Here is a 25,208-nt window from a genome sequence, read left to right on the forward strand (position 1 = left end):
CTGGCCGAGGCTTTCTACGCTGTCAATCACCACATCCTCATCGGCAGACTCGACAGCCTTGGTTTCTCAAATGATTGCCTCGCCTGGTTCACCAACTACTTCTCTGATAGAGTTCAGTGTGCCAAATAGGAGGGTCTGTTGTCCGGACCTCTGGCAGTCTCTATGGGGGTGCCACAGGGTTCAATTCTTGGACCGACTCTCTTCTCTGTATACATCAATGATGTCGCTCTTGCTGCTGGTGAGTCTCTGATCCACCTCTACGTAGACGACACCATTCTGTATACTTCTGGCCCTTCTTTGGACACTGTGTTAACAACCCTCCAGGCAAGCTTCAATGCCATACAACTCTCCTTCCGTGGCCTCCAACTGCTCTTAAACTCAAGTAAAACTAAATGCATACTATTCAATCGATCACTACCCGCACCTGCTCGCCCATCCAGCATCACTACTCTGGACGGCTCTGACTTAGAATACGTGGACAACTACAAATACCTAGGTGTCTGGCTAGACTGTAAACTCTCCATCCAGACTCACATTAAGCATCTCCAATCCAAAATTAAATCTAGAATCGGCTTCCTATATCGCAACAAAGCATCCTTCACTCATGCTGCCAAACATACCCTCGTAAAACTGACCATCCTACCGATCCTCGACTTCGGTGATGTCATCTATAAAATAGCCTCCAACACTCTACTCAACAAACTGGATGCAGTCTATCACAGTGCCATCCGTTTTGTCACCAAAGCCCCATACACTACCCACCATTGCGACCTGTACGCTCTCGTTGGTTGGCCCTCGCTTCATACTCGTCGCCAAACCCACTGGCTACAGGTTATCTTCAAGTCTCTGCTAGGTAAAGCCCCGCCTGATCTCAGCAAACCGGTCACCATAGCAGCACCCACTCGAAGCACGTGCTCCAGCAGGTATATAAATAAAATTTTAAAAATCACTCCGGACAGACACAAGTAAAAACTCATTACATAAATGTTGCAGCAGCCCAGGCTATACCTAAACATTAGAGATCTGACATGCTGTATGGGATGAACATGCATCAATGATTTTAGTCCTTGCTTGGACTAAATTATTCTTAGTCCTTACTTGGACTAACTCTCCAACAACACCATCCATCCATGATGAGCCTGTCCTGCACTGAAGTCTATGAACACCTCAACCCCTGTCCTGCACTGAAGTCAAGCCTCTGAACACCTCAATTCATGCCTCATACCCTCATTCAATCACTGCTGTGATCCCTTCCCAACACTGTAAGTAGCCCTCTCATTCCCATTCCCCATAATATTATACAATAAATGTCTTTATTAAATGCTTTAGGTTAAAATAATTAGTCTTTGGTGATTTTTGAAACATGCTTTGTCATCTCTGTGCGGTCTGCGCCTATACTGGTGGTCTCCCATCCTCCTCAATTTTTCAAGTCAATAGCCTCTACTGTGTTATGGGTATGCTTGTCATCGGCAAGGAATCAGCAGTTTTTTAAGATAAAATAAACGTAATAGAGCTAAGCACAGGCAAATTCCTAGAAAAACTGGTTTAGTCTGCTTTCCAACAGACACTGGGAGAAAAATTCACCTTTCAGCAGGACAATAACCTAAATATACACTATTGCTTACCAAGACGACATTGCATGTTTGTCAGTGGCCCAGTTAAATCTGCTTGAAAATCTATAGCAGCACTTGAAAATGGATGTCTAGCCAGGATCAACAACCAACTTGACAGAGCTTGAAGAATTTTTAAAAGAATAATGTGCATAATTTTTTTTATTGGTAGTTAGTGTAGACAACTTTTTTTTTGTCATTCTCACTGAGATATCATATTAACATGGCATAAGCCATGGCAAAATATGTATAATTTTAGGGATTTTTTAAAGCTTTATTTAGACAGTTTAGTCTCATTGAGATACAAACTATTTGTCAAGAGACACCTGGTCCAACCAAGACAGCAGGAGGAGAGAATAATAATGTTTCAGAAAAATCTGACATAACAACTTACTGACATAGACACACCATAAACAAAATGTGACATACACACATACAGTATGTTACAATTACAGAAACATACAAGCATCATAGATACAAATCTATCATATGTACCACCGCATGAAGTCCTAATGACAATCAAATTCCTCAGTAACATGTGACTCAACCAAACTTTTAAACTCCTCCAAGGAAATAAGATCTTGGAGTTTCAAGATCAGCTGGAGACAATTCCAAGACCACGGAGCTGAGTAACTAAAACACTTTTTTCCCCATGATCCGTTCTGATTTTAGGAACTGTTAAAAGTAAATAGGAGTGTAACTTGTATTTATTTTCTGACCTAAAATAAAAGCGTCAGTTGTAGCTTTAAAAAATTGCTTTAAAACTGCAAAAAATGATCTCCATCCCAAAGCTAAATGGGTAGAATTGCAGGAAATTAGCTATAAAACGGCAAAAAAAATAATCTTTGTCCCATGGAATAATCTGTAGAATAAGAGCTGCTGGAAAACATGTGGCGAGACAGCATTTGCCCCAGTACTTTTCAATCTGGTAGGCGCCGCCACACCACTCAAAGCTGCACCACTGAACGCGTTTATCAGACATATGTCACATTCAAAACAACTGGGAAATCTTTTTGAGCAGTTAACCAACTCTGAATTCAATGTCGGAAACTCTGACATCTTTCTAGCGCTCAGACTTTCCGACCTGAAGATCACTGACATCATGATGTGACCTTTTTTTTCCCCCCAGAGTTCCAAGTTTTCTTGAAAGCACCATTATTCAATAGTTCATGTCATAGAAAAACTTTTGCAACGGAAAAGAAAGCAGGCGTTTCTTGTTGGACAATTTGACATAGCACCTCACCCAATTTCCCTTTCCTCTCTTTTGTCTAGTCTAGGAAAACCCTGTCCCTAGGATTTTAAGCAGTAACCCCCACGCTCGCTGCAACAGGTGGTTTCACAGTAGTCTTCTAGCTACAGCTTACAGGGCCTATAAACCACACCTCTCAACAACTAAGTTTGGTTGCACCAGCACCTCGTTGCTTGACTCTGCACTTGTTTTATTCTTGGCTCACGCTCCTCTTCAGTCTGTGGAATAGTCATCACAAAGGTTAACACTAGCTTCCTTAGCCACAAACTCATAAACCACACCCATCCCTACAATTTGTATTCTTAAAATCTGATTTTAAACCTAGCCTTAACCCTAACATTAACCACACTGCTAACCTTATGCCTAACCCTAACCTTAAACTAATACCCCAAAAAACATTTTTGTGGCTGTGGAATCTGACTTTGTGGCTATACAGAAAGAAGCTAGTGGAAACCATGTGGAATCCTGCCGGAATCTGACTTTGTGGCTGTGTTATTTAGTGGAAACCCTTCTCTCCTGCCTGCCTCATGAAAGAATGAACACAAATGTTCATGGCAAACAAGGTACTATATGTTTTCATAAAAGCAGTTTAGTCATCCTCTAAAACTATCTAGAATTATCCAATCTATAGCTAGGTCACAAAATTACCAATGTTATATTTAGAGTAGCCTAGCTAGATAGCTAGCTAACTTCAGCTAGCTAGGTTGATGCAATCATGCAGCCAGCAGCTAATATTAATAATTTAGACTCACTGAATAAATGTATTTGGCACAGGATAAAGAAGATGCAATTATCTGCTGCTGCTATCCAAGGCCAATGGATACTGAAGTGCCTGAAAAGGTTAGTCAGCCAGTTTGTTAGTCCATTAATGTTTGTTGGCATATTATTATATTTCCACTGCTGGTGATTATTCACAAATATTTGTGGCACAAATTACACTGTCATAAAAGTACAAAAATCAACAAATTCGCCACAGAGCAGTCGGCACAGATCAATTGAAAAGATTTGTCCAACCATAACAAAATGGATGGCTTTATGCAGAAAGAGAGAATTGGTAGATTCTGGCACCACCATACCTTTCACAAATATGATAGGCAGCCATGGTGTCAGTCTTTTTCGACTAGCAGGTTAGGTTAGAATAGAGTGCAATGGAATGAGTGACATTCAATAAAATCTACTTCATTAAAACGGGGATATTGTTTTCAATTAAAATGTTGATTTAATGATTGAATATATAGATTTAACAGGCAATCAGTTCCTACAGTGAGCGCCAGGGAACCAATCAGGACAACACAAGGTTAGTGGTATTATTACTTACACATAAAAAAATACTTTGCTACCAAGTCTACTGTGTATAGTGTTAAATGTAACCCTGCCTTACATAAAGCTTCCAGAATGAATAAATGCAGAAGAGCACTGTAATGAGATGAATAATACTAATACTTTTCTACACTGAAACCTGTCTCTTTTTTATTTGTCAAGGCAACTGCTTAACAGTGTGTGTGTGTAAAGACTGAAATTACTATTTAAAAATACACTGTAACCATTCTTTGCATAACGCTCACCCCTGCCATAGGAGTTCACTAAACCACAGAGTATGTTGTCCATTGAAGTTGTCCTCTGGCTCTTTTGATACCAGATTCATAATGAATTACAACAAGGTTTGTGGTAGTTTGAAAGTGTTTTTCAGCCTCAGGTCAGGAGAGTTTAGAATTCACATGACCCGACAAGAAAACCCCCAGACCTATAGTCATAGCACAGATGAAAAGGGAAGCTATCTATAATAATAATAATAATACATCTTTTGAACCTGTGGTGCCACCTCTGTGTAAAATTGCAGGAAATTAACTTCAAAACAAAAAAAATATCTCCGCCGTCAAGAGGGGGGCCACTAAAATTATTTGCTGTGAGGTAGACGATCCAAAGGCCTTCACAAGACCCTGAATGACCAGGCCTGTGTTGATCCAGCTTTGCACAATCACATGGATTCTGTTTACATATGTCTAATGGTTAACCCTATATTGATTCTGCTTACTACTTCTAAGAAAACAGTATAGATACTGGAAAATTCTCAAGGTACTGGAAAATGTTCAATAGTCGGTGGCACCCCCAACCAAATCTCATTAGGGCCCCCAAAAGGCTAGAGTTGGCCCTGCGTAATCAACAGGTGTAACAAATGGACTGGGTGGGGGGCGAATTTGACCGTGTCAATAGGACTTGAGGGCAGTGGGTTCTGAAAAACAATGACAAAATAAATATTAAAAATAATATTTTGGGGGAAATTATACCACCAGCCAAAACAGCACTTTGGAGACTGGAAGTGCAAATGAGCATGAGCATGTGCAAAGGTAAAGTCCTATCTGTGCACTTGCCTGTATAGGAGCTTCTTCCATCATAAGCACCTTAGTTCCATCATAAGCACAGCCAACATTTAGAATCGTATCATTTAATCAGACATAAACCACTCTTATTATACTTTAAATTGGCAAAGCAACGTTGGACTCATAGTTAATACAACTTTTTATAGTGAGTGTAAGAATAATAAGAAAGTGTTTTACCTGAGAAAGACGTTTTCGCCTTGCCTGACGGTAATATTGTCCATCACTTTACTATCGGTTTGGGATTCCCCTTGACTGTGGACAGGCAAACCTGCGGGGACAAGAAACAGCAGTCTGAAAGACAGAACCACCAGGCACTTCCAAGACACGGTAAAGTATCCACAAATACCCATCTTCGGTTTATAAATCCCACTGCTTGTCGAGACAATGCTTCCGTTGTTTTAAAAGGCAAATGCGTATAGCGGTCCTGTGGAGCGAGCGCGGGTTAGTTAATAGCCTACTGTTCATCTGTTAATCCAAATATGTTTTCCAGGTACAGCATAATCTATGCAAGAGGGTAGCTATCCTTACTGCGCACTCCAAAATATATTGTCAGCCTGTTCCATTCTGTTCCGCAGTTCGCATGGAAATGTTTACTTTTCCTTTCCGAATGGTCCAAATACTTGTATTGATGATGACATTGCGCAATTTCACGTTCATGGAAAATTAACGGTTGCGGTCGTGGACAGCACGCAGAGCAAACCTAAAACAGGTATTTCGGTTGAGATGACGTGATAAAACTTAAACACACCACTGGTGCCAAATCCGAAGAAGAGAGCACAAACAACAACACACATGATTGATTATCTCTTGTGATTGACTCTATACAATATAGTTTTAGTGATCTCCACCATCCCTTCAGCACTTGGGGTTTGTTGCACATTTCAAATAGGCAGGGATAGCAGCACTAATATCCTTTTCTATTTTCACTCAAAACCAAAAACCAGTATCAGGTTCATTGAATCGATTATTTTTCCCTATCTTTGCAAGTATGCACCACCAATTTGAGTTTGTTGCTAAACCCCCTCACAGTAAGAACTCTGGCAAGAAGAGGGAGGGGGGGGGGGGGGGGTTGTCATGGTAGCAGGGACCTTGGTGAATAGCTCTGTACAGGTGTGTGGACATTACTGTTAATCAAGGATGCAATTGTAAACATGGATCAACTGTGTGTGTTTTGATGCAGATGCTATAGACTAGACCTACAGATAGACTATATTGTTCAAACCTTGAATCTGGGAAATTGAAGTGAAATTGCTGGGTATGACTCAACTGTTTTGGTGGTGTGGATGAAGGCATGCGGACTAAATATACTGCCCATGACTCATAACATGTATTTTCACACCCCTGGCTATTACATTTGTGTCAATCATCTAATAGCAGTGCATTTATATTCTTACCCCTTCTCCCCAATTGGTAGTTACAGTCTTGTCACATCGCTGAAACTCCTGTACGGACTCGGGAGAGGTGAAGGTCGAGAGTCATGCATTCGCAGAAACACGACCATTCCAAGCCACACTGCTTCTTGACACACTGCTCGCTTATCCCTGAAGCCAGCCGCACCAATGTGTCGGAGGAAACACTGTATAACTGGCAACCGTGTCATTATGCAGGCGGCCGGCCCGCCACGGAAGTCATTAGAGCGCGATGGGACAAGGACATCCCGTCCGGCCAAACCCTTCCCTAACCCGGACGACGCTGGGGCCAATTGTGCGTCGCCTCATGGGTCTCCCAGTCGCGGCCGGCTTCGACACAGCCTGGGATCGACCCCGAATCTGTAGTGTTGCCTCAAGCACTGCAGTGCCTTAGACCGCTGCACCACTCGGGAGGCCTAATAGCAGTGCATTTATATAGCCTAAGCGAGCCATCATTCCAGGAGTTCCATTATTGATTCCTAAAAATAATTTGTGCAGCCAAAGTTTAAATGAGTGTGAAGGGTAGGTCCCTAAAAATGTGCAGTTCAACGACAGTTATTTTGTGGAAGACTCTCCTATACACATTAAGCCCATCTTTTAAGGATGGCCAAATTAAATTATAGGCAGTCATTATTAAAAGTATGGAACAGGAAACACTTTGAAACCAAAAACAAGTGTTTTTATAGTAGAAATGCAGTTACAACCTCCATTTTGTGACTACTGAACATGACCCTGTGTCTGTCAATCACAATGACGCAATCACAGAATGAGATTCTATTTATATGGACACAACCACCAATCAGGGAACAGAAACACATCCACATAGTTGAACAATTACTGTAGCAGGTATGCAATGAGCAATTACCACTGGGTGGATAGTTTGCTTTTGTACATTATCAATACCATTCAACAACTAACTACTTGCTCAATGTCTTTCTTTATGCATTATTAAACAAACAAATAGGTTTCATATAGTTTTAGCACCTAAAGTAAAGGCATACACGATTGCAACTTTCTTACCATATTTATTGCTGATATCAGTCCTATGAGTCAGTAAAAATATTTATTTTCAGCCATTTTATAAAAGCTGGGTGTGCTTGATTATGTTTATAACCCAAAATGTTCCCTGAAGTAGAAATTATCCTTTGTGATACACGCAAACATATTTACCACATACAGTATATGTCATCGGAGCCATTGAAACTCAGTGAACAATAGATTGCAATTTGCTTAATCTAGCCTATTTTAGGTCCTCAACAAAAGGCACGCATATACACAGTCTGTCACAGTTCATGTAAAGTAATTTATGTGGCAGCTAAGTGTATGTCAGTCTGTACTTCTGTCTGGGCCAGTCATAAAAGGGGAAGGTCCTCCATGGTCATTAGCCCGGCTGATGATGCTTATTTTTGTTCAGTGTAATTACTTCCCATTAGATCTTTTGAAAAGCCAATACAGTACATTTGAATGTTTTACTGAGTTTTCCCATAGTGTGGAATAACTGGAATTGCTTTTGGAGCGTCCGGAAAGGTGCGCGACCGCAATATGCTCGTCTAGAGTTTTGAGTTCCAGGAAAATAACTAAAATTAGGAGTAAGCAAACAAGACGTGAAAAATGTCCAGAGAGGCATCAGTCACCAAAAGGAGTCTGTTGAAGAAGACGGTGGTTGTGGCTTTGGAGAGGGACTCTAAGTGGCTCGGGATTCGGAATGTGATGGTGTGGCCCCGCCCCACAGGGATGGAGTCATCTCCCAGATCTCAATCATAGGAGGGGCTCAAGAAATCAACAAGAGAGAAGGCCCTATAGCTCAAGGTGGCCGGTGGACATGTTGGAAGTGGAAGAGACCATTAGTTTCTAATAAAAAGATTGATGCCGATGAACCCCTCTTTATCACCCCTTGGTAATGTCTCCCTGACTGGAAGGCAAGGCAGATTACGGAAGGCAGATTAAGTGCACTTTGCAGTGACACTATATTCAGCCATCACAGTGTGGGGGCAGTAAAGGTATTGGGCAGTATGAGCACCAACTCGTTTTGAGAGATGAACATGCGTTCTACCTGACCACAGGTTAGGCGGGAGTTACATGTATTTTCTAAAGTGTCTTCGTTTGAATCTGTCTCTGCGAGACAGTTGTGTGGGAAGAGAGAATAGCTGCGCTCTGTACAGTATATCATTCTATAGGGAGCATATCTCATATATCTCTTGAAACACTCAATACCGCAGTGCTGCATGTCTCCAGCATGGGCAGTCAAGCAAGCATCATCACCACAAAAAAAAAAAAATATGTAGCCTGGTACTGTTTTGAATCTATTCACATGCAGTTGCCAACGCGCTGATAAGAAAATTGACTTTATTGCTGTATCTTTAATCGAGTCTAAGGCTGCATTTACACAGGCAGCCCAATTCTGATATTCTCTTATTGGTATTTTGACTAATCACATCAGATCATTTTCAGATCAGCTCTTTTTCACAGATTGGTCGAAAGAAAAAACAAGATCAGAATTGGGCTGCCTGTGTAAACGCAGCCTTAGAGGCAATAGAAGATTTATACTGGGACTATTAGGGGAGAACCAGCTTAATGAGAATTGTGAGGATGTGTGTGTGTGATTATTTTACCTCAGCACTTTTGAGGGTGAGCGACATCCAGCGACACAACAGCTGCTCCGCTTCGAAGGTTTGTTTCCCTCGACGATTGCACTTTAATAAACACGTTTTGCTGTTCTAAGGGCTTTTGCAGTAGATCATTGTAAAAGTGTCCGCTTGAGACGGGACTGTGCACATGGCTATTCGTTATAGGGTTCTATTCTCATGGACAAAATACCATCTTCTTGGACGAGATTTCCCTCTGGAGGGAGAAAAAGCTGCTCTCTGTCACTAATAATGTACCATCATGAACCCATAATGATATATAAACTTTAGCTGCTTTCACGCCTAGTTCATTTCACTCTGACTATCAAAGACACAGAAACACAGAGTTTGGTAAGGTTTTGTTAGAACTTAATTTTGTGAGTTAAAATACATTTTCCAACAGTAGTGCACTGTTTGTCATCATTCTTGTTCATGCAGATGGAGTCATGGTCAGCTAACTCATAACATGTGTAGTAGGCCTTACATAGCCGTCTCCAATGAATATGGAGCACAGTCATAAGGCATCTAAAAATATATATTTCTACATCTCTTTCACAGTTTATAAAGTAGAAAAGTGTATGTGCAGCGCAGGGCCATCTGGTTCACTGTGTTTCCCTTTTCAATTCCCCGACTTTGATTCGTCAATCATCTTTAATGTGCTTTTGATTGAATGCTGTTACATAGCTCCTTTGCTGTGTCATTCTGTATCTGTAATAATAACACAGTGGGTTTATGAAAGTATTCCAAATGAGCTCACTCGGTAGTCTGAGAAGTCAGACGGAAAAAAGAAAACATAAGTCAGTCCAGAAGTGAACCCTTTCACAGAACCAACCTTGACACTTTCACAGAACCAACCATAAGCCTTTCACAGAAAACACAGCTGATTTCATCTGAACAGAACTGATCTGAAGTAAAACGGCTGAGTACACCGTTTATGAAAGACAGAGGTGTAAGTATGGACCGCTTTACCGGTCAATTGATAAGACCTCAACATCAAAGATGAGGTGGCTGTTGCTTAAGCCCACCACCACAGTTATTTTTCTACCTTCTTGCTAAGAATACCATAACCCTTCATTAAGCTCTAAACCAAACCACATTTTCCTCTTCTTTATCTCACCTCTTCTGCAATATTACTTATAATTACCCACTTGTCATATTTCTCCTTTTTTAACCTCAATGTGATGAGCCCCAACCTGGTCTCAGAGCATTTTGTATTATTCTGTTCATACACCCGAGACACTCCATTTTATTTTTTTATTTCACCTTTATTTAACCAGGTATTTAACACGTTCTCATTTACAACTGCGACCTGGCCAAGATAAAGCAAAGCAGTGTGATACAAACAACACAGAGTTACACATGGAATAAACAAGCGTACAGTCAATAACACAATATGTGAGGAGGTAGGCAATAAATAGGCCATAGTAGCGAAGTAATTACAATTTAGCAGATTAACACTGGAGTGATAAATGAGCAGATGATGATGTGCAAGTAAATTTATTCAGTATGATATCTTAGGTTTGATATGGTTACATAAGACAGATGGTTACTTAGGAGGTTGGTTGGTCGAGGTTGATGGGTGGGCGTATAACGTGAATGTCTAGCAACCCAAAGGCTGCGAGTTTCTTCACAGACAACTTTAGGATTTTAGCTAAATAGCAACTTTTCAACTACTTACATTTTTTTCTACTTTGCAACTACTTAGCATGTTAGCTAACCCTTCCCTTAACCCTAACCGTACTAATTTAGCGAGCCCTTTGCCTAACCCTAACCGTAACCCTTTTAGCTAACCCATCCCCTAACCCTACCCTTAACCCTAACCTCTAACCCTAACTCCTAGCCTAGCTAACTTTAGCAAGCTAGCTAACGTTAGCCACCTAGTCACCTACCTAGAATTCGTAAATATCATACGTTTTGCAAATTTGTAACATATTGTATGTTTTGCAAATTTGTAACATGTAATACACATTGCAATTCATAACATATTATACAAAATTGGTGATGGACATCCACAAATGAATATATGCCATACGAAACATTACATATCATACATAAATGTAGTGTCTTGGATTTACGTACAGAATAATACAAAAATGTTCTGAGACCAGGTTGTAAGACCTTAATCACCATGGAAACCCCGCCAATGTGGAGGATGCAAGTGTTGTGCTGTAATGAGCCTACTCCTATTGAATTCACAGCATCCACAGACGTGTTAGCTATGCTTCCAGTACAAAAAAAAAAAAAAAACAATGCTGTTTTTGTGTCCTTTCTCTCTCTCTCTCTCTCTCTCTCTCAATGTGACTAGTAATTATGGGGTTTCATTTGCACTCGCCTTACTGAAGGGATGCTGCCTGCCTCCCTGCTCTAGCCTGTAAGTGCTTCAGTGAAATGCGAAAGGAAGTACAAAGTTATTAAGACCAAGGGATTGTAGGAAAGGGCTTGTTATGGAGAAGAACACAATGGGAAATTGTATACTGCTTGATCTCTGAATCTCCTATGTATACATCACCATAGATATCTCAGCATACAGTACCAATTATGTTTTTATCCTTTACAACACTCCAAAGGTTTGTCGAGAAATGTCACACCACGCCCTGAGAAGGGGAAAACACACAACAACAAAAATCCTCACCTTGGTTTCTAGCAAACTACCCTGCCAGACAGAAGCGACATTCACATGCTTGTTATTTTCCCTTATCTCGTTGATAGTAACTCCTGTGTTCAGAGGTTGGTTGCGATGTGCAAGAACAGACACAATGATTGGCAGCCACCAGTACTGTGAAAACACACACATCGGCACGAGTCGACACCTGCCTTAACAAAACATTTGCATTCAGCACTGAAAAGCATAGATAGACAGAGTACATGTGGGGGGAGGGGGAGTGATGATAACCAAGGAACTTTTCCTACGCTGTGTAATTAATATTTTTCCCAGTGCAAAATAAAGATAAGGACTCCATTAAGCCCTTAAAACATTCCGAGATAATGGATTTTTTGGGGCAGTTGACGGAGCGGCTCATGTGGGACAGGTGAGATTTACTCCTAGGCTCCGTCGGCGCAGCGACAGCAGCCAGCGCCAAGACAACTAGTGCAGGATTCCGCCACCGGAGAAGAAGTCAGAGGCATTTGATGCACCGTTGGCACCAAAGGCAAATTAGATTATGGAGAGGGGGAATGGAATTTATTATTTCGCTGACAGATTTACAGATAACCGCTGCATAGAATACAGGCAAAAGGGCTGTAAAACCCATCATCTGTGGAGTGAATTACACACCGCTTGGAACAACTTGTTTGGTTTAGGAAATCCACACAACCCCCTTTGATTTACCTGCTTCCCACATCCCTCTTCAATTTTCTCACTGGCTTGCCTTCTCTTTTTCTCTCTCTCTTACTCACTTGCTCTTTCTCGCTTTCTTTTTCTCTCTCTTTCCAAGGGTGAACAGAAAGGATGGTGGTATTTGTCACTGCCTTGACTCAAGGCTCTAGTAGTCTTTCATCTGTTGGTTAATCCATGATCGTTACCATCATCTGCAACCTTTGATCTTCTCTGTGGCCACAATAGGATCATGTCTATGCCAGGCCTATGTTTTGACTGCTGCACAGTACATTTCTTGGGTGAAATAGGGAAATCTGAATATGACTGGATGGATATTACTATCTAAGACCACTGGTCGTCCTATACTCCCTTAGCAATAACACAGAGGGGTCACACATAGCTGCCCTGCCAATGCAGTAGTAAAGCTGTCAGAACTATTTATTTCACCTTGGGAAATCTGAGACAACCAATAATAACACTAAATGTAATGTCTGCGGACCATCCATTTGAAAATGATTAAAATCACATTTTTCACTTCCGTTGATCTTTCTATATGTCTGGGGTAGTGGGAGTGGCCAATGGTGTGGTTTTAAAGGGCGTCCTCTTGGCCGCAGATAGAATATTTTGCTGTATTAAACCACATTTCCTGCAATTCAACAGATTTGCCATGGGGCTGAGAGATCATGTGCAGTTTTAAAGTGAATTTCCTGCAATTCTACACCATGCCATGCTTATGCAATCTGAGTGACGCCAACAAAATGGCATGATATTTTGGGAATTCTTGATTCTCCCTGACTGTTTATTTTTCATTTTGGTGATTGTTCTTCAAAAAATAAAGTTGAAGTCAGAAGTTTATATACACCTTAGCCAAATACATTTAAACTCAGTTTTTCACAATTCCCGACATATAATCCTAGTAAAATATCCTTGTTGTATGTCAGTTAGGATCACCACTTTATTTTAAGAATGTGAAATGTCAGAATAATAGTAGAGAGAATTATTTATTTCATCTTTTAATTTAACTACGCAAGTCAGTTAAGAACAAATTCTTATTTTCAATGACAGCCTAGGAACAGTGGGTTAACTGCCTGTTCAGGGGCAGAATGACAGATCGGGGGTTTGAACGGGGTTTGAGCTTGCAACCTTCCGGTTACTAGTCCAACGCTCTAACCACTAGGCTACCCTGCCGCCCCTTTCATCACATTCCCAGTGGGTCAGAAGTTTACATACTCAATTAGTATTTGGTAGCATTTCCTTTAAATTGTTTAACTTGGGTCAAACGTTTCAGGTAGCCTCCCACAAGCTTCCCACAATAAGTTGGGTGAATTTTGACCCATTCATACTGACAGAGCTGGTGAAACTGAGTCAGGTTTGTAGGCCTCATTGCTCGCGCACACTTTTTCAGGACTGCCCACAAATTTTCTATGGGATTGAGGTCAGGGCTTTGTGATGGCCACTCCAATATCTTGACTTTGTTGTCCTTAAGCCATTTTGCCACAACTTTGGAAGTATGCTTGGTGTCATTGTCAATTTGGAAGCCCCATTTGCAACCAAGCTTTAACTTCCTGACTGATGTCTTGAGATGTTGCTTCAATATATCCACATAATTTTCCTACCTCATGATGCCTATCTATTTTGTGAAGTGCACCAGTCCCTCCTGCAGCAAAGCACTCCCACAACATGATGCTGCCACCCTCGTGCTTCACGTACAATCTTTGTTCCCATGTGCAGTTGCAAACCGTAGTCTGGCTTTTTTATGGCGGTTTTGGAGCAGTGGCTTCTTCTTTGCTGAGCGGCCTTTCAGGTTATGTCGATATAGGACTTGTTTTATTGTGGATATAGATATTTTTGTACCTGTTTCATCCATTATCTTCACAAGGTCCTTTGCTGTTGTTCTGGGATTGATTTGCACTTTTCGCACCAAAGTACATTCATCTCTAGGAGACAGAACGCGTCTCCTTCCTGAGCGGTATGATGGCTGCGTAGTCCCATGGTGTTTATACTTGCGTACTATTGTTTGTACAGATGAACTTGGTACCTTCAGGCATTTGGAAATTGCTACCAAGGATAAACCTGACTTGTGGAGGCCTACAACTTTCTTTCTGAGGTCTTGGATGATTTCTTTTGATTTTCCTATGATGTCAAGCAAAGAGGCACTGAGTTTGAAGGTAGGCCTTGAAATACATCCAGAGGTACACCTCCAATTGACTCAAATTATGTCAATTAGCCTATCAGAAGCTTATAAAGCCATGACATCATTTTCTGGAATTTTCTGAGCTGTTTGAAGGCACAGTTAACTTAGTGTATGTAAACTTCTGACCCACTGGAATTGTGATACAGTTCATTATAAATTAAATAATCTGTCTGTAAACAATTGTTGGAAAAATGACTTGTGTCATGCACAAAGTAGATGTCCTAACCGACATGCCAAATCTATAGTTTGTTAACATTACATTTGTGGAGTGGATGAAAAACTAGTTCAGACTAGTTTAAACTTCAGACTTCAACTGTATATTGCTCCATTATCTGTTCTACATATTTTATATCTGGTTTTAGTCATTTAAGTTTACACTGAAAATGTTTTATCATCCCGATAAAGCTAATTATTATTATTATTTGTATTTGTTTTTAATTGCAGTGCTTTATTTAAGGAACATAAGGGAAATATGACGTAGTACCTTAGATTTCATGTTGACCTTGTCTACTGTATCATAAAGTATTTACTGTACAATGAGAGCTATTATATGTTTATGGCCTTAATCTTATGATTTTAATCTATTATTCATAATATTGCTGACGTGCATTATGTCTAATGCACGTCAGCACAACAGCAAGACAACTTCATGAGCTGCTACCCGTTCATTATTCATGGTTTTAATGAGGAATAATCCATTCAATCTAAGAAAATTTTACCTATAACTCTTGTTCAAATAAATTGCGAAGTTTTAATTTGGTGCATTTTTATTTTGCCCTGATATTTAGCATTGGTAGCTTAAATATCAAGCATAGCCACTCAAATATGTAAAATGCCAAATTGGGTGGTCTAGCTAATCAACAAAACAATGGTAGTGATATAATGATCAAAATCATAGCTGATTACGTGGTTCATTATGACTATACTGTAATGGAATGAGGTCTCCACACACACGCAGGTGCAATGCACACAGTCATATAATTAGGCTAAGCATGCTCTGATGAAGGCCTTGCGACCGAAAGCTTAGCCTAATAAAATGACATGTGTGCCGTGATCCTGAGTACGTGGACACTTCATTCCATTACAGTATTGCTCGTCATCTCCTGCGCCTCAGCTACAGTCGGATGTGTGACAGATTATTCTACATTATTTCATTATGACTGTACTGCAATACATTCAGTTGATTGAAATTCAATTTTCCCACTTCATCAAGTACTTTATATTAAAACAAATTGCTTCAAATGGATTGTGAAACCACAAGTAAGTTGTGTATTAATGCAATCCAGTTCATTAACAGGCCAATTCAACAACAAGTGAAAAGGTTGTTTTTCAGTGCGGCAGGGAGATAACGTACTGTATCTTGGAGCACTTCTTTCAAAAGCTGTGCTTACGTTGTTCGAAGCGTCCCATCTACCTCTTGGATATACATTTGTCTCTCACAAGGTGCATTTAAACCCCACTCTCATTCATCCCTTCTTAGCCTCTGTCCATTTTAGTTACTGCCATTTTGCCATTTTCTACAGCTCCACTCCCCAGGGTGAACAGACTCATTCAACTCCTACAGTAGTGTGGGTACAAAAAAAATAAACTAATTTTGTCACCATCCATATATCCCATCATTAAGTTCCATTTGCCATCTCTCCCAAAGAAAGTGGACCTTTCTCAGAAAGAGGAAGCAAAGAGCTGAAACGTTCAAATCCTGTTGCTGCATAATTTTTTTACTGTTACAATATAGGTGAAATTAAGATCCTACATCTATACATAGTAGTTTCTCTTAAAATGCCAGGTATGAAATTGCCAGATTACGTTTTCCCTAGTAGGTCATTCTACTTTATGTGGTGAAACCAGCACACGTGCGCACATGCACAAGCACACACAGAGAGAGTTTCGGCAGCAATTACTTGGTATGGAGATTGGATTTACAACATGCTTTTTACCAATTTAAAACAAATTAAATGTGGACAAATTGAATCTTGCTGGAATTAAGGAAATGCCTTGTACTTATTACCATCTACGATTATGTTAATGTCACGGGGCCCCTTTGCCGAGCAGCGGAAAATATTGAGCGATTGATTGATTAGTGATATGTTTGCTTCCATGGGAGAAACCTTTGCTAAAATGTTGGGATTAGCTCTTTCAAATATAAGGTATTTTATTGATCACCAAATCGTTTAACATTCCAAGGGCTCTGGGCTTATCAGGTTCAGCCTGCTATCTTTCCGACTCAAAATATGCAATTGAATACCCTACTCTCTGAACTTAGCCAATGTCATGAATGTTCAAGTTGTTTGTCTCTTCAGCACTAGAAACAGGTAAAAAAAAAACTATATCACTGCTGGTCATTAAAAACAAGTGCAGACAACTCGTGGAATGTGACATGACATGATTACTGAAGTGCTATCAGAAAAAAATGCATCCTTTTGAATATACAATGGAATAGATATGAGTTTTTTAAACAAATTTATTCTATGTTCAAAGGCATTTTTGTGATGCTTGCACTGTTCGCTCTACATGCATACAATTCCAGTAATTCACAGACTATAGTAGCTATTACACAGTAACCTTGGTTATTCGCAGTGGAGGCAGAATGCCGGTGAGTGTGCAGAGGTATGTTGGACATACTTATTACGAGCCCAGGGTCAAGGCTATGCATTTACTGTGGTTAACCTTGTGACTACCAGATGGAATCGGGACAAGACAACAAGGTCTCACCGAAATACATATGTAACCTCCTTGAATGTATAGCTTTTTAGTCTGCAATATTACCCAAATACAGTATTTACATGGCCATGTAGATATGAAATCTAATCATATTTTTCTGAACAGGAAACCCTGAGAATCATCTACAGTTGAAGTCGGAGGTTTACATACACTTAGGTTGGAGTCATTAAAACTAGTTTTTAAACCACTCCAAAAATGTCTTGTTAACAAACCACAGTTTTGGCAAGTCGGTTAGGACATCTACTTTGTGCATGACACAAGTCATTTTCCAACAATTGTTTACATACATATTATTTCACTTATGATTCACTGTATCACAATTCCAGTGCGTCGGAAGTTTACATACACTAAGTTGACACTGCCTTTAAACAGCTTGGGAAATTCCAGAAAATGATGTCATGGCTTTAGAAGCTACTGATAGGCTAATTGACATAATTTGAGTCAATTTGAGGTGTATATGTGGATGTATTTCAAAGCCTACCTTCAAACTCAATGCCTCTTGGCTTGACATAATGGGAAAATCAAAAGAAATCAGCCAAGACCTCCAAATTGTAGACCTCCACAAGTTTGGTTCAGCCTTGGGAGCAATTTCCAAATCCCTGAAGGTACCACGTTCATCTGTACAAACAATAGTACGCAAGTATACACACCCTGGGACTACGCAGCCATCATTCCGCTCAGGAAGGAGACGCGTTCTGTCTCCTAGAGGTGAATGTACTTTGGTGCGAAAAGTGCAAATCAATCCCAGAACAACAGCAAAGGACCTTGTGAAGATGCTGGATGAAACAGGTACAAAAGTATCTATATCCACAGTAAAACAAGTCCTATATCGACATAACCTGAACGGCCGCGCAGCAAGGAAGAAGCCACTGCTCCAATACTGCCATAAAAAAAGACAGACTACGGTTTGCAACTGCGCATAGGGACAAAGATTGTTATTTTTGGAGAAATGTCCTCTGGTCTGATAAAACAAAAATATAATTGTTTGGCCATAATGACCATAGTTATGTTTGGAGGAAAAAGAGGGGGGCTTGCAAGCCGAAGAATACCACCCCAACCGTGAAGGACGGTGGTGGCAGCATCATGTTGTGGGGGTACTTTGCTGCAGGAGGGACTGGTACACTTCACAAAATAGATGGCATCATGAGGTAGGAAAATTATGTGGATATATTGAAGCAACATCTGAAGACATCAGTCAGGAAGTTTTAAAGCTAGTGGGGTTATCTAGCAAAGTCTATGGCTGTCTGGAGTGGTTCTCAATCAGAGGCAGGTGTTTATCGTTGTCTCTGATTGGGAACCATATTTAGGCAGCCATATTCTTTGAGTTTGTCGTGGGTGATTGTCCTTAGAGTCCTGATGTCCTTGTTCTGTGTTAGTTTACACAAGTATAGGCTGTTTCGGTTTTCGTTACGTTTATTGTTTTTGTAGTGTTTGTATTTAGATTCGTGTTTCGTTTGTTGAATAAACATGAATCGCAATCGACACGCTGCATTTTGGTCCGACTCTCCTTCTCACCAAGAAAACCGTAACAGTATGTAAACTTCTGACCCACTGGGAATGTGATGAAAGAACTAAAAGCTGAAATAAATCATTCTCTCTACCATTATTCTGACATTTCACATTCTTAAAATGAAGTGTTGATCCTAACTGACCTAAGACAGGGAATGTTTACTAGAATTGAATGTCAGAAATTGTGATAAACTGAGTTTTATATATTTTGCTAAGGTGTATGTAAACTTCCAACTTCAACTCTATATTCTCCTCCGAATTCCATTCAATATGAGTTCACTGTTGTCACATCAAGATAGTTGTTTACTGTGTAAGATAGTTGATTACCCTGAGCTATAGGTAGTATTGGCGAGCAAGTTCGTTTAGATGACGAGTTCAGTCGTGAGCACGGCAATTATAAAACGAATGCCATTGTTTGGCAATCAAAAGTGAACAAATGTCATAGCAGATGTTAGGCATCCAATTATTTATGATATTCAGCAGCTATAATTTTTCCTTTATTACACCTGTCATTGTGCGGTCTTGGCATGCCATTTCAATAGACTACATACAGTGACATCAAAAGTTAACCTTTCCCTTGTGAAAGGAAATGTTTTACTTATGAGCCGAGTACAAAGGACATCTCTGTCTGACATAGAAACAGCTGGAAAATTTGAATAGCTGTTAGTTGGCATTTAAAGAGAGTGGACAGCAGACAGTATGGTGTCATACTGTAATTGATTCAGTAGTACGAGTCATAACGATGTATTTTTTCATTGACACTCAGTGCCATTATGTTTTCACAATTTGTTCAACAAAGTCATAAAACTATATGTATTGGTCTATATTTAGTTGCTGTAACCAAATTTCAACTTCCAGCAAATGTAGGAGCAATACAGTGATGCTGGCTAGAGTGATTGAGAGGATTCACAAAACTCATTTGAACCATGAAGGATGTTTTAAACCAGAAGTGTTAGAAAGTTCAAATCCCCACACTCAGAGATAACCTCTCCCTGCATTCCACCACTTAACACCCTCCACTGGCTTTTCTCGCTGTCTCCTCTCATACTGATCCACAACGGTACATGAAGCCATTGGGGTCAGCCTGGCCCATTGTGCAACTCTATGCTTTGTTGATAAGAAGGAGTCCTCAGCAGGGGAAATACACTCCATTCCCTGCTCTCTCTCTCTGCATTGATCTAGCCAAAGGTGGCATGATGATCAAGTGGCTCATTACGCGCAGGAGGAATTAGGTGCAAGTGTGGCAGACATGAGACAGCGATGTCTACCCTGAGGGTTGTTGTCGTGGCTTCCCGGTGTCACCTGGGTTCTCTGGAGGGGACGAACCAGCGGGAAGATGCACAGCTGGGCTGGGTATGTGTTTGTGTGCATGGATGTCTGCGTGTGTGTGTGAGTGGGTGTGTGTCCCATGGCTAGTTAAGTCTATACCACATCAACAGATTTTTCTTTCACCTCATATGATAGCATCCTTTACTTGCCCTCTCACGTAAAAAACAAAACATGGTGGTAAACTCCTCTGATAAGTTGCTGTGCCTCAGAGAGCTTTTTGACAAGCCTTGGAGGGAAAATACTTTCTTCCTATCCTGTTCCATTTCACCACTGTGAAAAAGATTATAGGGGACAAGTGGGCCCAGACTCTCGAGTCGATTTCATACCTATACCTACTGTAAAATGAATGCCAGTTCACAGTGCAGGTTATATGGAGGCTGCCTAACCAAGGTTAGCTAACCCCCATCTGGAGGCAAAAGCCTACTGGAATAACTCCCACACAACTAAACATCTTCCATTAAATCTGAACACTGTTATTACCTCACTGTTTCTCAGTAAATAACACCAGTCGGAAACAGGACTGCAGAATAGCGGTAATGTGTGCCCTCAGCCTGTACTTGGGCTACTTGGCTAACTGCCAACTATAGTAGTAAATGGCACAAATTGGTGCTTCTTTTAATGTATCCTAAAGAAACGCATATGCATTTAACCCTAACTCATTGCTATCTCTACTAATACTAATACTACTACTCACCACTAACGCACACCTTCAGTAGTTTAAAGATTTCCTTTGAAGCCTTATCTCTAGCTAATGAAAAAATAACACTACATTTCAAAAAGTTCAAAACTGAAGACACTTAAGCTTTATATTCTCTTTGGCACAACCCTTGGGAGACTTTAGAAGAAGCAGACATAAAATCTATTGACATAAATCATCATCCATACTCTTTTACTGTCACAAATAAACCAAGAGGAAATGAAAAATAACTGGAAAATATAGACACAAAAAAATCGATTAAATGGCCACCTACAATCTACCCAGCACTCGATGGAAAACAGACTGATAAAATAGTTTCTGGTCCTGCTTCTTTTACTGCTCAAGAGCCTGAATGTCAAAATGGCTCCAAAATATTGTTGAGGACCATGAGGATACTTTGGCACATGAGAATAATTAGAATATGAAATGTATTAGTAAATTTGTACATTCTATTCATGCTGGCTTTTGCGGGCTACTTGAGATATGAAACCGATAGGTGGGAGGGCATACAGGCTGTCGGCAATTTATTAAAGCGCAATTTGCCTAAATTGATAATAGAAACACTTCAAACTATTTTTTGTGATGTCATTATTTCCAGTTGTTTTTATTGACATAAGACAGACCAATGGAAACACACGATAGCAGGTAATTTTCACATCTATTTTCTATGCAAACTTTCTAAATGTCGACAACGTAGCTAACGACTGTGTGAACAAATTAGCCAGCTAGCATCCTGACCAAATTAATTGTCTCGGTGTATTGCACAAACTTTTATCATAAACATATTGATCCCTGTTTTATATCTCCCACTGCATGGCCGTGGCTCTTGATAATATGCCAACAAACAGACAGCCAGAAATGCAAAGCCTCCATAATGTACTCCCAACCTTGGATACTCAGATGGAATGCTCTGAGTGGCCTACATAGCCTGTTCATTCCACTGTCCTGTCCTCTGATGTCAGCCCAAGAGGCAGACAGGGGAGGAGCAGCTCAAACCCTCGGCAGATGGTTCAAATCCATATTGCATAGAGCACAAGCTGCCTACAACTGATACAGACCGGACTGAGAACAGGGCCTTTGCTTCACAGGACATTTTGTGTGGCGTGGCCAATCTGCACTTTAAGCCATTTGAACCCATCTTAAACCATCGTTTTGCTAGCCATGGGTTTGGGTACAGAGTAGACTAGATGGAGGATGTGAACATTGGAAGGTGTTTACATGAAGATCAAATAAGAAGTGGCCACAAATATGGTTGTGGCTGGGGAGAGGTCCAACAACAAGAAAATTGAGTGTTTATTCATTCCCTCTTCATGGTCATCACTATCTCGTAATGTCTACGAGGCCCAGTGATCAGCAGTGCTCTTGCGTTAATTTCACAATGAATTTTGTGTAAACTGATAACATCAACAGTATAACACTGAACCATTTCAGGATGCAGAAACACGAGAGTCGTATGCTGCTTCAGGATTCAAATGCAACTCTTATCCTGACCCCTTTTCACAGCCAGGTACATTCAGTATATAAACAGTTAAAACGTTGGAATTACTTTATGATAAGCTACTGACATTATTACATTAGATAAATGTTGAATTGAATATTCTACCCCACATCATTATGCTTAAGGGCAAATGTAAACAACATTATGAAGGGTACACCAATTGTTGAAGCCATATGTGCAATAATTGCTACAGCCATAAGCATATCAGTGTAACGATATGGGTCTACCGTAGAGTGTCTGCTTGACTCATCGAAATATGACACAGTATGAGAACATTGTACAAGACAAATAATACCAATCGTTTTTTCCTTATTTTTTTCCCCCTATTTTTGTCTACTAAATCCTATATGTTTTCTTTGATTAGGGATAAAATATTGCCCCTCTCATCAACAAAAACACTAATGTGTTCATGTCATCTGGTGAATTATAAACCCTCCCTCGCTCCCCTTCAATTACATAAGGAGAGGAAATTCATGAGATCTTCCCATCAAACATTAAATGTGGGGTAAAAGTATCAGTACAGACACTTTGATGTGGCGAACCACGGATATGTTTCAAAAACTCAGCACTCACACTGAGCAGTTATTACAGGAGGAGTTTCCAGGGGGAGGTCACACATGTAGCAAAGATAACAAGCTCTGCCCCCCCCCCCCCCCCCCACTAATAATGCATAAACCACAGCAGGTCTACCACTGGGGTGCTGCTACTGATACCAGACATGAGCCTTTAATGTCAGGCTTCGGGGCGAAGAAAAACACTGCAATTTTTTGTTTGACAAGGGAGCAGCACTAACTGCAGATGCGCCACAGCATCTTAAAAAAAAAATCTAACTTTATTACTCGCAATAACTTGAAGGAAGATTTACTATTTCCTCCACTCTCTCAATATGCTAAATGCGCACCACTTCCCACAACCTTGACCTGTTTTTTAAAAACTTCTTGGCTGGTTCTTTCACGAGAATGAGGTGAATTGGGTCGGATGATGTTCAATTAGAAGAAAAAGGCAGTCGTCAGCAATCCCGGCACAATAAATATGGTAACAAAGTCAGCCCAGGGTGTGAGTCCAGCACAGAAAACTCATATATCAGTCAGGGGCTATGCTCCTCTGATCAGGCCACAATCCTGTCCAATCCAAACAACTTTGCCGACCTGATCCCTAACAACGCTGACAGTAAACACTGTCTTAATGACATAGTGAAACCACCTGAATAACCCGAGATATATTCCATCAGACCTGATCGATCTGCTTCCAAGACTCTTCAGTTACCCCTTACTCTTCAATCTCTGACTCTCGCTCCACTTTCGTTTCTGATATATTCCACGAGACTAAGAGACGTTACTTATCTTTTCTTCCATATCATTCACACTACAGGAATCCATTTGATTTTGTGCATAAGGAACACTTTGAAATGATCAAAAAGAAAATTGCCATCTGCATTTATGAGCGAGTTAGGTTAGTAGTAGCAGGTACCAGAGGCGGAGTGAGGACACAGCTGAGCAAGGGAAAGCTGATCTTTTATAGGGGTTAGCCTCTAGACACATCCCAGCCGTAGCCAGTGTCTCCTAAAGTAATTGAATTGGATATCGCTCCTGTCACTCTAATAGTCAGAAGTACAGTCATCCTCTCAGTTCAGGCACAGGAGCCCCAATTCTACATTTGAAAGCCTAGAAGCAGAGAGGTGGTCACTGTCATTCTATATACACAACATGCCAGTCGAAAACACAGGGTGTAGCTGTGACGTATCTAACTAGTTCACCAGTGCAATGGGACCAAAACCTTTCCAGTGATCACTCACCTGCACAAGACAAAGACTTAAAGGAACTGAAAGTCTGCAGGGCTAACTGCCTTTAAGCAGATATAGAGGGACCAAAGGTACTGGTTTCTTGGTATATCATTGCACAATGTTGATTGCAGAAAGGAGGCTTGAGGGGATATAGAAGATTACCAATTCTCGCTTGAATTTATTTAAGGCGACCCTATCTTTCTTTTCCATATGCAATTTAAAGATGGTAAATCCATCGTCTTGAATAAGGTACTGTAAACAGAAGTGGTGGGCACCAACACAGAAAGTCAGTATCAATTTCAGTTGCATTTTGATATACATTTGAAAACAGTTCTAAGACTTGCCAAGTGTTGATAAGAGTTGCAACCATATAAGTTCTGTGTCTTATAATGTCAGAGCCCCATCTCTCTGCTCTCAGCTTCCATTCTCCCAGGGGAGCTGACTTGAAGTGTCAGGTTTCAAACTCAACATTTGCATAGGGAGTGACGTGTCACATTCTCTGGCCTATCAAGACAAAGGAACTATTTCCTGTTTGTGTGTGAATCTCATTGCTGTTATATTTTCAGCCAGATTTAAAACTCTCAACATGAAAAAATACTACATAATTTCATAGAATTGAACTAAGATCACTTTTTCTTGGCCACTTTTCTCTAAATCACTTTGTGCTTAAAGCTCAAGTTGTAACGAGTCTGCACACATTTGAAAAATGTCTCTTCACCGCCCAGTGGATATTTAGGAGAAAATTCTCTGTCGACAGTTACAGTGGGGAGAACAAGTATTTGATACACTGCCGATTTTGCACGTTTTCCTACTTACAAAGCATGTAGAGGTCTGTAATTTTTATCATAGGTACACTTCAACTGTGAGAGACGGAATATAAAACAAAAA

At 40.4% G+C, this 25,208-nt stretch overlaps 1 protein-coding gene across 9 annotated transcripts in view; it reads right to left on the reverse strand.

The window, feature by feature from the left end:
* The window catches only part of LOC110538899 (opioid-binding protein/cell adhesion molecule), a 564,414-nt gene that overhangs the window by 208,980 nt on the left and 330,226 nt on the right, over positions 1–25,208 (reverse strand). For 7 of the 9 annotated variants that reach the window (XM_090192536.1, XM_090192538.1, XM_090192537.1 and 4 more), the window contains exon 2: positions 5,418–5,508. In XM_090192536.1, coding sequence (XP_090048662.1) covers positions 5,418–5,508 — 91 coding nt within the window. Of the gene's footprint in view, positions 1–5,417; positions 5,702–25,208 lie in introns of those variants that run through there. The other 2 variants (XM_036937612.2, XM_036937609.2) reach the window with 1 other exon arrangement.

Source organism: Oncorhynchus mykiss, chromosome 12 (genome assembly GCF_057628025.1).
Source record: "Oncorhynchus mykiss isolate SJ-2025 chromosome 12, ASM5762802v1, whole genome shotgun sequence".
NCBI lineage: Eukaryota > Metazoa > Chordata > Actinopteri > Salmoniformes > Salmonidae > Oncorhynchus > Oncorhynchus mykiss.